This window comes from Oryzias latipes, chromosome 17, assembly GCF_053564925.1.
Source record: "Oryzias latipes strain Hd-rR chromosome 17, Olatipes_Hd-rR_3.1".
Lineage (NCBI taxonomy): Eukaryota > Metazoa > Chordata > Actinopteri > Beloniformes > Adrianichthyidae > Oryzias > Oryzias latipes.
The window spans coordinates 3,572,305-3,587,050 of record NC_136253.1 but is presented as its reverse complement, the minus strand read 5'-3'; the positions used below and the strand labels follow the sequence as shown (position 1 = coordinate 3,587,050).

The 14,746-nt window shown below is 39.8% G+C and overlaps 1 protein-coding gene across 9 annotated transcripts in view; it reads right to left on the bottom strand.

Annotated features, from left to right (window-relative positions):
* Window positions 1–14,746, bottom strand: part of LOC105356097 (contactin-associated protein-like 4) — a 258,282-nt gene that overhangs the window by 177,425 nt on the left and 66,111 nt on the right. For all 9 annotated transcript variants that reach the window (XR_013650452.1, XM_078934174.1, XM_078934178.1 and 6 more), the window contains 7 exons: window positions 11,357–11,550; window positions 8,084–8,231; window positions 7,668–7,874; window positions 5,904–6,073; window positions 5,645–5,791; window positions 1,234–1,492; window positions 15–164 (listed from right to left, as the gene is read on the bottom strand). Coding sequence is in view for 8 of the 9 variants with exons in the window: in XM_078934174.1 (XP_078790300.1) it covers window positions 15–164; window positions 1,234–1,492; window positions 5,645–5,791; window positions 5,904–6,073; window positions 7,668–7,874; window positions 8,084–8,231; window positions 11,357–11,550 (1,275 nt within the window). In the remaining variant the exon portion in view is untranslated. The remainder of the gene's footprint in view (window positions 1–14; window positions 165–1,233; window positions 1,493–5,644; window positions 5,792–5,903; window positions 6,074–7,667; window positions 7,875–8,083; window positions 8,232–11,356; window positions 11,551–14,746) is intronic.

Below are 14,746 nucleotides of genomic sequence, written 5' to 3'. Positions count from 1 at the left end.
GGTACACATCCTACCACCAAAGAAGATACTTCTTTCCACAACAAGAGGAAAGGATGAGATGGTCTGTGTGCTGCCTCCTTCTTCTCTGTCCACCACAACGCTCAGGCGGCCTTGTCTGGAGCTCAGCTCCACTGAATGCCACTGGCCATCGTTGAGAGCAGCACCTAGGAGCAACAAAAGCATTCATAAATATAATTTCATGTTTATGTGGCTGTCTATCCACTTGTGCTTCTCCTCAAAACCCAGCATGGCCATTAAAAAGAGATGAACAAATCAGATAGTCTGTCACACCTGAGTCAGCAACACTCAGATGCCATTTGGAAGCAACATTTAAATCATTTTTTTTCAGTGACAACAGCTTTTAGAGGAGTACTATAATGGGCCAAATTGATTGCAAAAACAGCAATAGCAGGCATGTTTCCTTCCTACAACCTCATGCACTATAAGCTGAGCATGCAGGATAGTGTCAGCCTGTTGTGTCTGTATTTTCTGAGCTGTTAGGGCATTGATCAATATCCCATTATCTTCTCCATTTCTTTTCCTCTGTGGCCATGCTTTGTGGTCATTCATTAGCTTCATCTGCAGCGGAGGAGTGGCAGACGATGTCTAAGTGAACATTTGAGGATCCCATCAAAGAAACAGAAAGAGTCTTCACGGCATCTGTAACTTTTTTAAATATTAAATTCTTGTTACATGCTTGTGGTTTATCAGTCTGTTTTTCTACCTTTTGTAAATAAGCTTAGAAGTTAGGCCTACAGGTGTAGCGAATACGCTAACTCTTTGGACTCAGCTAAACCTTTTGAACTGTGGAGATTTTTTACAACTTTTTAAGTAGGCCGGGAGTTGGCATGGTCACAGTGATGTATGCTTTAGAGGTTTCTGTCTGTTTTTTTATGTGTTGCAAACAATGTTGGGAGTCACAGGTATTGTGAATATGCTAGAAACAAATTCTAGAGTTAGTGTGACGCAGTTAATGAAGTCTGACTGAATGACCGACTTATCTTTGATTCTAGTGTCTTGCTTAATGCGCCTTTTTATCCTATAGAGTGCAAAATACAGTACTTGAGGAAGAAAAAAACAAACTGCTTTATTAGTAATGTGAATTATTAGTTCAGTCAGTTCAAAATTATTTCAAAAAGAGATACCAAATAGAACTGACCGTGACATCATCTTTATAAAAATCCCACATCTTTTACAGTGAAGTCTTTGTCTTGCTCCTGAGTTCAAACTGACCTGTAGTTATCACCTTGCCGGTTTTATGTATCTGTAGGTGGAGTTTAGCCTCGCTCAGGTACAACCAGACGCCTCCGCCTTGCTGAGGAAGGTTGAAGGTCAGCAGAAGCCCCACTTTGTTCCAGGTCCTGAACTGAAACCCTACAGACATTCCTTGAGGTGAGGATACTGTCCTTCCAGGTAGCTGGAGGAAGCTCTGGGAACCGAACAACGTCACGGCTACTGACACAGACTCTGCACAGGAAAAGGTCACATTGCCCTGAGTAAAAAAAAGAAAGCATGCAGGGAATAGGAAGAGGTATCAGTAGAGAAAAATGGCTGCTAGAGGTAAAACAACAGAAAGCATGAATATTAATCATCTGCAGGGGGTGTGTTGGAGGGACCACTTGTCACACTGATCTCATCAGAGTCCCCTAAAATGACAACATCAGCACTACCACAATGATAAAAGCCAAGTTTGGGGTTAGATTTGGAATAAAGCAAACTAAAAATATCACTGTGACCTCCCTTAGAGTTATAGAATATGAAGAGCAAGAAAGAAAGACAGGAAATAGGCTGCTGTATTCTGACTTTCTTACACTCTGTGGTCATGGACAGTTGTTATAACACTGGGTCCAACCCCCAAAGCTAAAGTACGAGTATGTATTATCATCCCAACCCTCACAAGAATATGCCTGATAGCTTTACAGAGCCCAGAAAATACAGAAGACATCTAAAAGCCCTTTGTGTGTAATTATCCATGGTGGACTGGACTGCAGTGTTCTAAGACAAAATAAGGCAGTAGCCTTAAAAGCAGTGACACAAAAATCCTACGTACTTTATTCCTTTGTATTAATATCTGCTCATAAGTAAAATAAAGCTGCCATCATGTTTTCCAGTGAACACAGCCATATCTTGGGGCACACCAAATTAATTTTCAAACAAAGAGTTCATATTATCTGTCCATTATGTAAGAAAAGGAATGTATAACTCTATAACCCTGCAGGAGGGCCTCTGGTCAACCCCCCAAATAAATAAAAGATACAAAAAAGTGAAATTATCATTCTTTTTTAGGTGCACTACAAAGCCTGAGGTGTTGCCAGGATGCCACGTCTGAATCTGAATCAGTGAAGTAAAAAGGACAAAACAAGCTGCCCCACATGGTGATTGCTCTCTGTTACATATGCACTGTGTTAAATAATTGGTTGGTATTACAAACAAGTCTGCAAAGATTTAAAAAAAGAATCTTCTGTTTGAGCTCATGAGCAAGCAGCAGTCTGCAGTTTCAGCTCGTTCTGTTAGATGAAAGCCTGAACACCTCGAGGCTGAACTTTACAAACACAAAATCACTGAGCTAATAAACATCACATCAAATCAAATACTTCAGCAAGAGTGGACATTTTCATTTCTTTTTAGAAATTTAAAAAGTCACATTTTTAGCAAATGTTTAATAGCTTGTCTTTACTTGACCCTAGTAAAACATTTTACATTGGTTAAATTTGGTTAAAACGAAAAAAAAATATGCTTTTGATGTTTCTTAGGTTGTATTTTCATTAATCATACCTTTCAGATATCTTCTTAAAATGGGTGTATTTGTTTACAAAAGTTGCTCAAAGCCGAAACTAAACACAAAACAGTAATTGCGTCTGTTCTGAAGAGCAGTACGGCCTAATGTGCAAAGCTTGTATGAATGAATAAATAAAAATCATGCTGTAACGACGTCTTGAGGTAAATTAGCTTGGAAAATCGGCTAAGCTTTGCAAAGACAAATACATTCACATCATAATTAGTTTTTGAAATGCGTTTGCATTGTAACAATGCGCTTTCTGTCATTACCCATCCATGTCATGGTCCACGGTTTCTGATGCTGTGTTTAATTAGGCTTTTGTAATTTTGTTAACTTTGGCTAACTCTTTGGCTTCACTTGACTTAATTATTGATGGCTCATTTCCAACGCAGTGGTTCTGCTACTTCAGTTCAGTTCACCTTTACAGAACTGTTTGTCTCCTCGGAGTTTCACACTTGGCTTTTGTTTATGCTCCTATTTTTTGCTTTTTACAGGATTTCCTTCTTTCCTCCATTTTTGTGTGTTTTTAAAAGCTTTATCCTTGTGATGGAAATATTATTGATTAATGAAATTTAAAAAGAAAGGGTTGTCCGGCATCCAGGTACTCTAAAGTCCTTGCTTTAAGCCGTAGTTACAATAGCCCTCACAGATGGATATTGGCTGTCAGAAGGCGGAAAATGAGCAAACCTTTACGAAGCTCGCATGTGGGCAGCAGGAAATATCAAGACTGTAGACCACTCTGTGAACCCGTAAAGCAGAAATGTTTGTGCACGTTTTTCTACACGCATGTGCTCTAGGCCAGTGGTCCCCAACCTTTTAAACGCCACGGACCGTCACACTATAACGTCACACAAAGTTTTCAAGGACTGGTCTTTAGTTTGTAGATGGATGATTATTATCGCTACGCTACGATGAAGGAGGAATGCAGTCGTGACAAGACGAACCCTGAGCTTTTAATATGACATGCATAATATTGTACATCGCACAGGTCTGATCATCCTCTCCCCTTCCCACATTCATGGTGCAAAAAAAGAGGTACTGTTTATTAAATGTAACTTTCTTTATTTTGGAAGTCAAAGCCTCCTCTTCTGTCTCCTGGCTGGACCTTTTCCCTTTGGCAAAGAAACTTTCCAAAGACGTTTGTTTTTTACTCATTTTGCTAGCTCCTGCGTTTTATTTTAGCGGTAACCTATCACGTGACCGAGAAGAGCGCCTTGGCCTGCGTTAAGAGTGACATAGACGGATGGAACAGAGAATCTGGTAATTTTCCCAAATAAAACATCTTTCCTATTTCATTCCGAAATAAATAAAAAAGAAGCACTGTAAGTTATTTATTCTTTCTCTGTGGCCTGGTACCAAATGATCCACGGACCGGTACCGGTCCACGGCCCGGGGGTTGGGGACTGCTGCTCTAGGTGACAGGTTGTAGTGACCACTTGAAAAACATGTGGGGGTAGGTAGGTGTGAAGTTGCTAAGACGCTGGCATGTTGCACAAAGCCTGTTAGTGCTGTACATGTGATAAGCGTGCATACAGGCTGACTTTTAGAAATGAGGAAAGTAATCAGAGTGTAGTTTGCGTGGACATTTTACTGGGTGTCTTACAGCCACTTACTTATCACCTGCACACCCCGTGAGTGTGCCATTTGCACGCAGTCAATGCACCAGTAAAAGCACCTCTTTAACATCTAGAGTGGCCACCACACGACACGTCATCAATGCTTGTAACTTATATTATCCTTACAAACTCTTCACGATACACTTACAACACCCACGACAATCCTTCCTTCCATTTTCTTGACCTCCCTTCAGGTATGCCTCAAAGGAACTGTAAGACAACCCTGCGCTCCCCTTAAGATGCAGCTGCTCCTCTCTATGAGCCTCCATAGACCCGGACAACCCAAAAACCTACAGCATCCGTACGGGTCAACCCCTGTATGGTTGCATGTGACAAAGGATTCAGTCACCAATACACCGCAAGGCACAGACTATGCTACACAACAGGAAAATAAATGTCCTTTTTTACTTAAGAATTGCAAATTACATTTAAACTAACAAAAAAGGAGTTTCCACTCTTGGTCCCCAAATGTCATTTTCCACCTATCCCTGCTCTTGTCGTTCCTGGCTTTGAATGAATAAATATACCTGATACAGTTTAATATCAGCAGGTGGGACAGAGATCTAAAATATTTAAAGGGTGGTAATTTACTTTGTTTAGCACCTTACTGTGTTGTTTGCTTTACAGCTCAGATTAATCTTCTGGGACTCTTTTGGAATATAAATTGGGGTTTTTTTCTGCAGTTTTTGAACTTGGATTTTAAAAAGCTCCACAAAAACATAAAAATGGAAACTCTCAAGGGTTAGAGGCTAAGTAAAGGAAGTCACCCTGTGGACAGCATGAAGAGAATATTCTAAAGTAAACTGCTGATAATAAAATGTGGAATAGAAGAAATAAAATGTAGATAGTGGTTTATGTCTTCAATGCACCCATTTATCAAACAAGTATCAGTAAAATCCAGTTCACCACACGGATCCCATGACACAACCTCAAAGCAAGTACTGGTTTAGTACTTTGCCATGGGTATACTTGTTGGTATAGTATGCCGTACTCATCGGTAGTGGCTGGATGTCTCAGTTGGTTGAGTGCAGGACTGGCACATAGGAAACCAGGGTTCAATTCCCATGGGGGCACAATGAGCTTCATCCAATGTGGGTCTTTGGGCAGTGAGGATCCGTTGCGCTATAGGGCTCCCAGGTTTGGGTCTACCTTTGCAGGTGGGTATAACAACTATGGGTACTTTAAACTTGTTGGTGTCTATGCAGATTTTGGTGGAAAAAACAAAGTGCAAGAGGTTTAATCCACTTACCCAAACAGTAACTCTGTGATCCTTTTTCTTTGCTAATTCTATGAGGTTGAGATTGTTGTATAACAGGTTTTCAAGGCAGCCGTGGAAGTTCTTCGTGGAGATAGCAGGTCTCTGGGAAGTTGGATCGTCAACTGATCCCACCCTCAGCTGCATGAAAAGATTTTACACAAGAGAAGAGAGTTATTTTACTTAGAGACGTCTCTTTTTTATGCAGCTCTGGTAATTGTTGATCTGAACGCTTTTGTTCACGTCAACAAACCTGTTCAGTGTGGGTAAACTCAGCAGGGATTTGAACTCTTTCTGTGAGTTTGTCCACAGTGAGGTTAAGGTGAGAGCTGTGTCGCTCCACTTTCACATAGTGCCACAGTTGATCATCCAGCAGACCGCCGAGGGAAATTAGATGCTTGGCCTGAGAGGACAAAGTCCTGCCTGAAAAGGGATGGAAAAAAGTGTGGTAATTTGACCAGGAGTCTAATAAAAGTTTCTTAGCTACTTTGAATATTTTAATTAGATCAACATCCTGCTGGGAGGATCACCGCGAGGTCACCGCCGCTCATCTCTTTAGAGAAAACTGCATGCATCTGCATCCCATTATTGGAGAACCGATGTCAAATATGTTGATAATGTTTAATCCGAAAAAGTGTGGGGGGGGGAAAAATCGGCATACATCATTAATGATAGATGAGCACAGCGGGCAAAAATGAATGGAAAAAATTCTCCATTCCCCAAAGAACTGGGAGAGGAACATGTGTTTCTGCTGAGAGGAGGTGGAGTAGAAAGAGCTGAATACAATAAGCCATTAAAAATGTATTAGATATTTGTGGGGGGAAAACAACTTTAGAAGCAAAAACAGAAAGTTTTGAAGAATGCAGACAAAGATGTCTTTGATATTTTTTAGGGTATGCATCTGCAGATTGACAGAAAAAAACACTTTTCCAAAAATAAACTTTGAATATGGTCTGAAAAACCACATAAAAAAGCAGCAAATCAGTGACAAAAAATACGTGTCAGCATAGAAATTCTTTTTTAAGTCCTTATTAAGACACACTTGTGCTGTAAATAGCAGCTGGATGGCTCAGTTGACTGCATGTAGGACTGACGCATGTGAACAAGGGTTCAATTCCTAGGGGGTGTGATAAGTCTTGAACAATGTGGATCCTTAGGAGAGACCTTTCACGCTACTGCCTAACTCCAGGTCTCCAACCTGGATAACATACAGGGTTGTGTCAGGGGGGGGCATCCGGCCAAAATTCTCACACACACACACGCCAACCTATGACCACCAGGAGGGGTTCAGTGTCCTCCCCAGGGACACTTCAACAATTGGGCTAGCAAGGCGGGAACCAAACCTGCAATCTTCCGATTTGACATAACTGCTCTACCTCTGCACCACGGATGAACTCTAACAAAAAACAACCAAACACAAAACAGACAAGTGATGTAAGTAAAGGATTTCTGCACAATATTTACAAAAAATATTCCCAATAATAGACTGATAAGAGTGAACAGTTTCTACAGACTTTCCTAATTTAGGGGATTTTCGTATATTTCAAAGCAGTTTCAGCTTTCTTGACATCAGCATTGACTTAAATAGATGTAGTTGTACAACTGATTTGGAAGCATGATCAAAAAATGAGTGAAGAGAAAGGAATGGAGGAATAGTCCCCTGAGAGATTAAGTTGATTAAGATGGATTGTGGACAAAATTCTTCCGCAGCCAGATGGTCTTCCTGGTGAGCCAAACGGACATAATTCTGCATGGAAACTTGACAACCTTTAGCTTAACCCCACATACACACATATGCACACAAACACAACGTTGGCAGGTAACGGCCACATGCTGCAGCTAATTGATTGTCATTCATCATAGCTTTAACTAGACAGGCCACAGTCTGAACACCAGGATTTAAGCTATCCAGGGTTTTAAAAATGAAATGTTGAGATTGGCTGCTGGTTTCCTCATTTGAAATACTATGCTGTTTCGCAATGTCTTAATCTTTTCATAAACATTATGATTATTGTACCTTTTCTGAAGAGCAGCAGAAGCTTTCCTTTGTCTAATTCCAGACTGAGAACATGTCCTTCCTGCTCCTCCACCTGTAGCACCATCCCAGAATTGGTCAGGGTTTTAAACTTCAGAGTGAGGACATCCCTGGATGTCTCCCTCGACCCAGGATTTGGTCTGTACACCAAAGCACTGCTGCTGCCATCAAAACTCATCACATCGGAGGCTGGAAAACAGGCAAGAGAGACAGCTGTCGGAACTGCAAGGTCAAAAATCTGTTGACACATTATTGGAGTTGTCGGAAAAAAGAAAACTTAATTACTAAAAATAGCAAAACAAGACAAAAGGGTAAATCCCAAATCTGAGTGTGAAAGGGAAACATTTTTGAGTGAAATAAAGGAAGGCCATGAGTTAAGTAAGGAGGAATGGGCTCACTGTAGGGACATCCGTAGGTTTCCAGTCTGAGTCCGATGCGTCCACTAGGATTCCAGTCCAGTGGAACAAGGCGTAGGAAACGAGCGATCACAGGCTGCTGCAGCTGATGCTGAACCACACTGTCTGCATTACTGTTTCCTGGGAAAGACTGAAATCACAGTATGACCATTCAGACTGCATTGCTTTAGTTTAAACATGTCAATGTAAAAATACAAGAAGATGTTTTACCGCTTGTACATCAGGCTATATGACAAAAACAAGCTCTACTGAGCCTTCAGCCAACAGTGGCTGGGATAGGCTCCAGCATCCAAAACTGGATTAAGCGGGTTCAGAAAATAGATTGATGCTTAGTTGATTGCTTTCTTTCTCGTAATAATTCTTATAGTAGTGGAAATATTGCTTATTTATTTTCATTTGTGAAAAATGTAAGAGAAAGCTGCGCTGTGGCATAAGCCGTCCTCCGCTCAAATCAGTTAAATTGGGGATGATTATTCTGGTAAAAGTCTGTGCTAAATCGAAAAAATAGTAAGAGAAAATAAACTGTGTGGCATTGGCCGAGGCAGAGATTTTACAAATTTTTCTTTGGTTCATCCACTGTTGCTGTACATGCTTTGTGACAGTATATGATCGATATGTAGACACACTATCCACAGGAACATAACGCACATTGATATCCTAAAGATTCAAGCTAAAACCTGCATGGTCTTTTTTATCTTAATTTATGAGATTTCCTTGAGATTTTAAATTTGACCTGGCATTAGATTACATCATGCTTTGCGTTCAGGTTATGTGTATCGTTAGGTTTTCTATTTTCCTCACAGAGTCACACGTTTCCTTTTTCAGCTATCACAAACAGAAGTTTCTCTTTCTATGAAATATTATTTTTCCATATATCTAGGACCATGGTAGGAAGGTTACTCACTGCCAGATTCTCTAGTCCCCCCCCCCTTATTTAGGTCATGTTTTTTTTATGTTAATTTTGTATTAAAAAATACAGTTGTTATTGTTTTAAATAGATATTTTTTTGGTGCTTTAAAGAGCAACACAAGAAACTGAGGTCACCATTCAACAACATTTAAAAGTGAAACCAAAATAGTTTGACAGAATTTAACATGTAGACAGAACTGATTTATCTTAAGCACAACCTTTTTTTTCTTCAAAATTTGACTCAAACCAGAAAGGACTTTCAGGTTTTCTTTGCATTTTCTTAAAACACCACTACATCATGTCTTAAGGGAGCAGTTTCCCATAAACTTCCATATTAAAGAGTCTGATTTTACTCCAAAAGTAAACACATACAGGTACACTGGTTTCTGCAGTACTAGAGTACTTCCTAAAAGCATACACGAACATGGAGCTGTGTGGACTGACTTCAGGTTAATGCAGAGGAAAATCAGATATTTGGTTTTACCTCAATTGGAAATCGGCATTGTTGCTCCTAAAGGAGCAATAAACAGTGCTTTATTCAAAAGGTAGTGATGTCTACTACCAGCATCTCAGTCTGGTTATGTGTATGCCTGATCTAGACACCATTAAAAAGGTGCTTAAAGATGTAAATATAATTTAGCCAAGAAATGGAATTAAATCATTTCTTTTAAAGGTTTTGGTTGCATGTGTGTACATTTGTCTTCTCTCTTTTGCATTTGTAAAATAGTAGTTGGCAGCACTGATGGACTGATTATCCTTTGATACCAATTCTAAGTATCCAAGGATATTGGTTTGTCAATATCAGTGGGGCAGGAAAAACAGAATTCTTGATTTGTGTGATGCTCTACAGCAGCAAGCCTCACATATACTAAATCATTTAGTATTGCTCAATATAATTTAAAAATGTCTGAACTGATACGCTGTGTTGATATAACATTTTGTTTCCTTTGAGCTTGTTTGTCTGTGAATGGGGGTATCTGTATTTCTTTGTATATTGGTTTAAAAGAAAAGCCTTTGAAAAAACAAAACACTTTGAAAAATAAAAGCAACATTTTAGAGATTAATTGTAATGTAAATTTAAAAAAAGGATGAGAAAAACAACTGAAGACCTTCAGGAAACCTTTGACCTCTGTCATTAACAACCAAGGTTACATTGCAAATTATTGAATTGAACTTTAGTTTTTGATCAAATTCTTATTTTCTACACCATTAAACAAATAAATTCTTTAAAAATAAAGCAATGTGATTTCCTGGATTTTGTTCTTTACATTCTGTCGCTCAAAGTTGAAGTGAACATAACAGATCCAATTTTTTCCCCACTGTAGTTCCTAAAACAACCAAAAAGAAAAGATAAAATGGCAGTGGCTCAGGCGGTAGAGCGGGTCGTCCAATGATCGAAGCATCGGCGGTTTAAACCCCGCTCCCCCAGCCAGCTGTTGTTGTGTTTTGTCCTTGGGCGAGACACTTTACCCTCCTAGTGCGGCTCCACTGGTGTGTGAATCTGTATGAGTGTCCCAGAGCCACGCCTCTGTTAAGTCTGTCCCAGGACAGCTGTGGCTACATCAGCAGCTTACCATCACCAATGAGGAGTGAATGAAAAATGGACACATTGTAAGCGCTTTGAGCACCAAGAAAAGGTGCAGACAAATCCAATCCATTATTATTATTAAAACTAGTGTTAAAAACATGGGTTTTTTCATGAATCTGTAATGAATTCAGGGTATTGCTGTCAGTAAAAATGTTGTGAAATGATTCAATGTCCAATACACTCAGTGCATATTTAATATTTTTTTTTATAGAGACTTTTGAAATCTGCAAAAGATGAAGCAAAGACTTCCTTCAGGCAACGTACATTCACCCTCACATTTTTTCTGTCTGTTTTCCTGTTAGGTTGGACAAATGCACAAAGAATAAAAGCTTTAAATCTTAATCTAGCATTATAATTTAGCATAGCTCCTGCACTGTGAGATCTCAACCCCCGTGGAAATCAGCAGCAGCTTCAAGAGTTTAGCCAACAGGTCGCACTGTCAGCAGAGCTCCTTCATCACCTTATTTATTATGAATGAAGAGTCAAAGGGATCTGATGGAAATGATTTTCTGTCCAGGAAGGGCCTGTCCCTGTTGTGCAGTTCGCTTAGACACCTGTTTCATTGTAAATATGTCTGCAGCAATACCCTAGCTTATTTACCTTAATTCAAATTCAGTTATCTCCGGTCTTGGCTCTTGTAAACCTTGTGGTTGAAAATCAAATTTATCTGGTTTTGGCAGTAAACACACTATTTTTCTTGCTCAGTTGTGATGGTTTTGATGTATTTCTTACACAAACAAATGAAAAAAAGGACTCACCCCCAGACTGTCCTCCTGCCTGTACTGTTTCCAGTTGTGTCCCGTATCACTGAACATTAGCAAATAAGATGTCAGCCAATCAGAGCTGCCATAGCGGCCCTGGGTGGCAATGGCAGTGATCCTGGTTCGCTTGCCCAGGTCAATCTCCAGCCACTGATGCCTGTCAGAGATGAGAGGAGACCAGCCTCCAGCTCCTGCAACAAAGAAAATTTCATATTCACGACTGTAGAAAGGAGAATGATCTGGCAAAAAGCTAGAGTGAAATGAAACAGAATGTAATTGCCCTGTCATTGCCCACGTGGGCATTGAAGTCCCCCAGGAGGACAATGGAGTCCCTCGATGGGGCACCTTCCAGTATCCCTTCGAGAGACACCAAGAAGGCCGGGTACTCCAAACTACTTTTCGGGCGGTGGGAAGAGCCCGATCATCAGTCGCTCGCCCTACGACCCCCAACCCCAAGCCTGGCTCCAGAGTGGGCCCCGGTGACGCCAATCCGGGCGACGTAATTGGGTCCTTGATTTTTCAGAGGCTTCTGAACCGCTCTTTGTCTGACTTGTCACCCAGAGCCTGTCTGCCATGGGAGACCCTACCAAGGGCTTAAGCTTCAGACAGCTTAGCTCCTGAGATCACTCGAGCTCTCAAACTCCCCCACCACGTTAAGGTGGCGGTTCACGGGGGAGCCTGGCAGATATTGTATTATTTAAAACATCATCCATCTATTTGAATTTATAATTGTCTATCACCAAATTATCTGTGTCTGAACTCAGGAGAACACTGAATTGACCTTTTGCAGGAGCAAAGAGAGTTCCAGGAATAAAACAGTTAATGGACAGATTCGGACATTAAAAAAGAAACAAAATTTTTTTATAGTCACTTCTGACTATATAAGACCTATATAGACCTATATGAAAAGCACATCAAATCAGTGTGCTTACTATCATTTTTACTATATTACCAAAAGTATTCGCTCACCCATCCACAGGTTCAAGTACTCAGGCATGCAGACTGTTTGACAAACATTTGTGAAAGAATGGGACGCTCTAAGATCAGTGAATTTCAGCATGGAACTGTCATAGCCACCTGTGCAACAAATCCAGTGGTGAATTTTTTTTTGCTTCTAAATATTTTACAGTAAACTATCAGCTCTATCATAACAAAATTGAAGAGTTTGGGAATAACAGCAGCCACCAAGTGGCTGAGTTGTGATAGAGCAACTTCAGGATGAATTAGAGCAGAGACTGGAAACCAGGCCTTCTCCACTAACATCAGTGTGTGACCTCACCAATGCGCTTTTGGAAGAACGGTCAAAAGCTCCTAGAAACACACCCCTCAACCGTTTAGACAGCCTACCCAGAAGAGGTGAAGCCATAACAGCAGCAACAGGTGGACCGACATTATATTGAACTTTATGGGTTAGGAATGGGATTGCACCTCAGTTAATATGTGAGATGAGGCAGGTGAGCAAATATCTATGGTAATATAGTGCATAAAAAGTGCATTATGAATTTCATTAAAATGTGATCATTGATGAAATGATTCACTCCCTAGACTTTTTTAACACGGGCAAAAATGAATACATCTTTTGGGCTTCCTAGGGAAAAATATTGAAAAAACAACTTAAGTAGTTCATTTGACAATTAGAGAACAACTGAATACCCCATGTTTAGTTTACCTTTGAAATCTTTGTTATTATAAATGTTTTCCTTACTTCTTTATTCATTCTGATGCTTAAACTTTGGTTACCATGACTGTGACCCACTTTAAACAGGCATCAGCACTGAGGAAATCTGTGTGACTGGATTTCAAAGACCAGCTTTGATACCACAAATTTAACACACATTAGATGTCACGTTGACAAAACACTGCGTAGCACAGAGAAATTGAATATGGCTTTCCTTAAATCTTCTAATTTAGGCATGTCCAAAGTTCAGCCCACGGGCCGCATTTGATTGAATCTAAACTCACCTAAAATCAGACAAAAATAAACTCAAAAACACATTAAACTCATTTAACCTATTTATCTCTTTTATATGCTTGTTCTATGTTTGCAATAAATATGAAATGCTCACTTCAAAAGAAGACTTTTTGTTGCTGTGTCAAAATTGATAAATCAGATTACACTTCATGATCAATTTTCAGCAGGTTTAGAAATTAGTGAGGCATTTCTCTTCCAATAAGGATGGTGGTGGGACTCTTAAAAATGTACGTCTAAACTTGTAAATTTAAATAAAACTCAATATTAATAATATCATCAAGTTTAAAGTTGATCCGTCTAAATACTTAAACTTATTTCTAGCAAATTAGCGGGACATAATTTATTTCTTTTTCTTCAACAGTCATATTATGGTTCTACTTATTTACAGATGGCATGCAAGGTTTCAGAACCCCCTTATAAAGAGCTAGATCCATGCCCACCACATTAACATGACAACAAAGGCTGTATGGCTTCTCTTCTGATTATTCTCCAGATCAGTTGATAACAGTGATGAATAATTTAGTAATCTCACAACTGCCAAGACAACTACAGGAGAGGAAGTAGACGTTAAATACTTCTGGGTTTGTGGCAAAAATGTTTTCTTGGTTTCCTGGTTCATGTTCTTTGACTGCTTTGCTACATTTACACCAGGCCTGTGTTGCACGTTCAAGAACGTGCTATACGTGGTGTCATGTACGTGCATTCAGCTGGTGTTGTTCACACAGGACCAGCTCTGGACAAGCAGGGAGGGGGTTCTTGTTTTACTACTGTTTACCAGCGCATGTCCGCCACCTACAGTGGGAAGAGGTTTGGTGTGAAAAGTTGAAGTGGTACAAATCTCACAAATCTTGCTCCAGGGTTTTTCTTTTAAAGTTTTATTCTCATATATGAAAGATTTAGTGTCATAGAATTTCCTCTGGGCACAAACCAAAGTTATTAAGTTTTCCTTCCTGATCTATTTTACTGCTATTGGCACTTCTATGTATTGGAAAGGACGCTATTAACACTTCACTACTAAATCCAAGTCCCTGATTGGTCAAAGTCCAGCTGTTTTACGTTAAAGCAGTCAAAGGTTCAGCTGGTTGAACTTTCAGTGTATGTTCAGTGCAAATGCTTTGAGGAAACAACCCTCTGCTACTTGGCACACGCCTGGAAGCCTCAATACAAAGATCACATCCCTAGTTTTCGGATCCTACACTGCCGGTTCCTGACACAAAATGGAATTTTTAAAGTAAATCTTAAGCAAGACCACATAGCAAGAGAACGTGTACAAAAATTTGACATAAAGCTAATTTTAGTCCAATAAGTCCCAGAAACCGAACTCTGAAGAATTGGTAGTAGTTTTTTGTGGCTAATTGTGATAATATGAAGAAGATTCTTTTTGGAGCTTAATTTTTCCCTGTGGACGCTAGTAT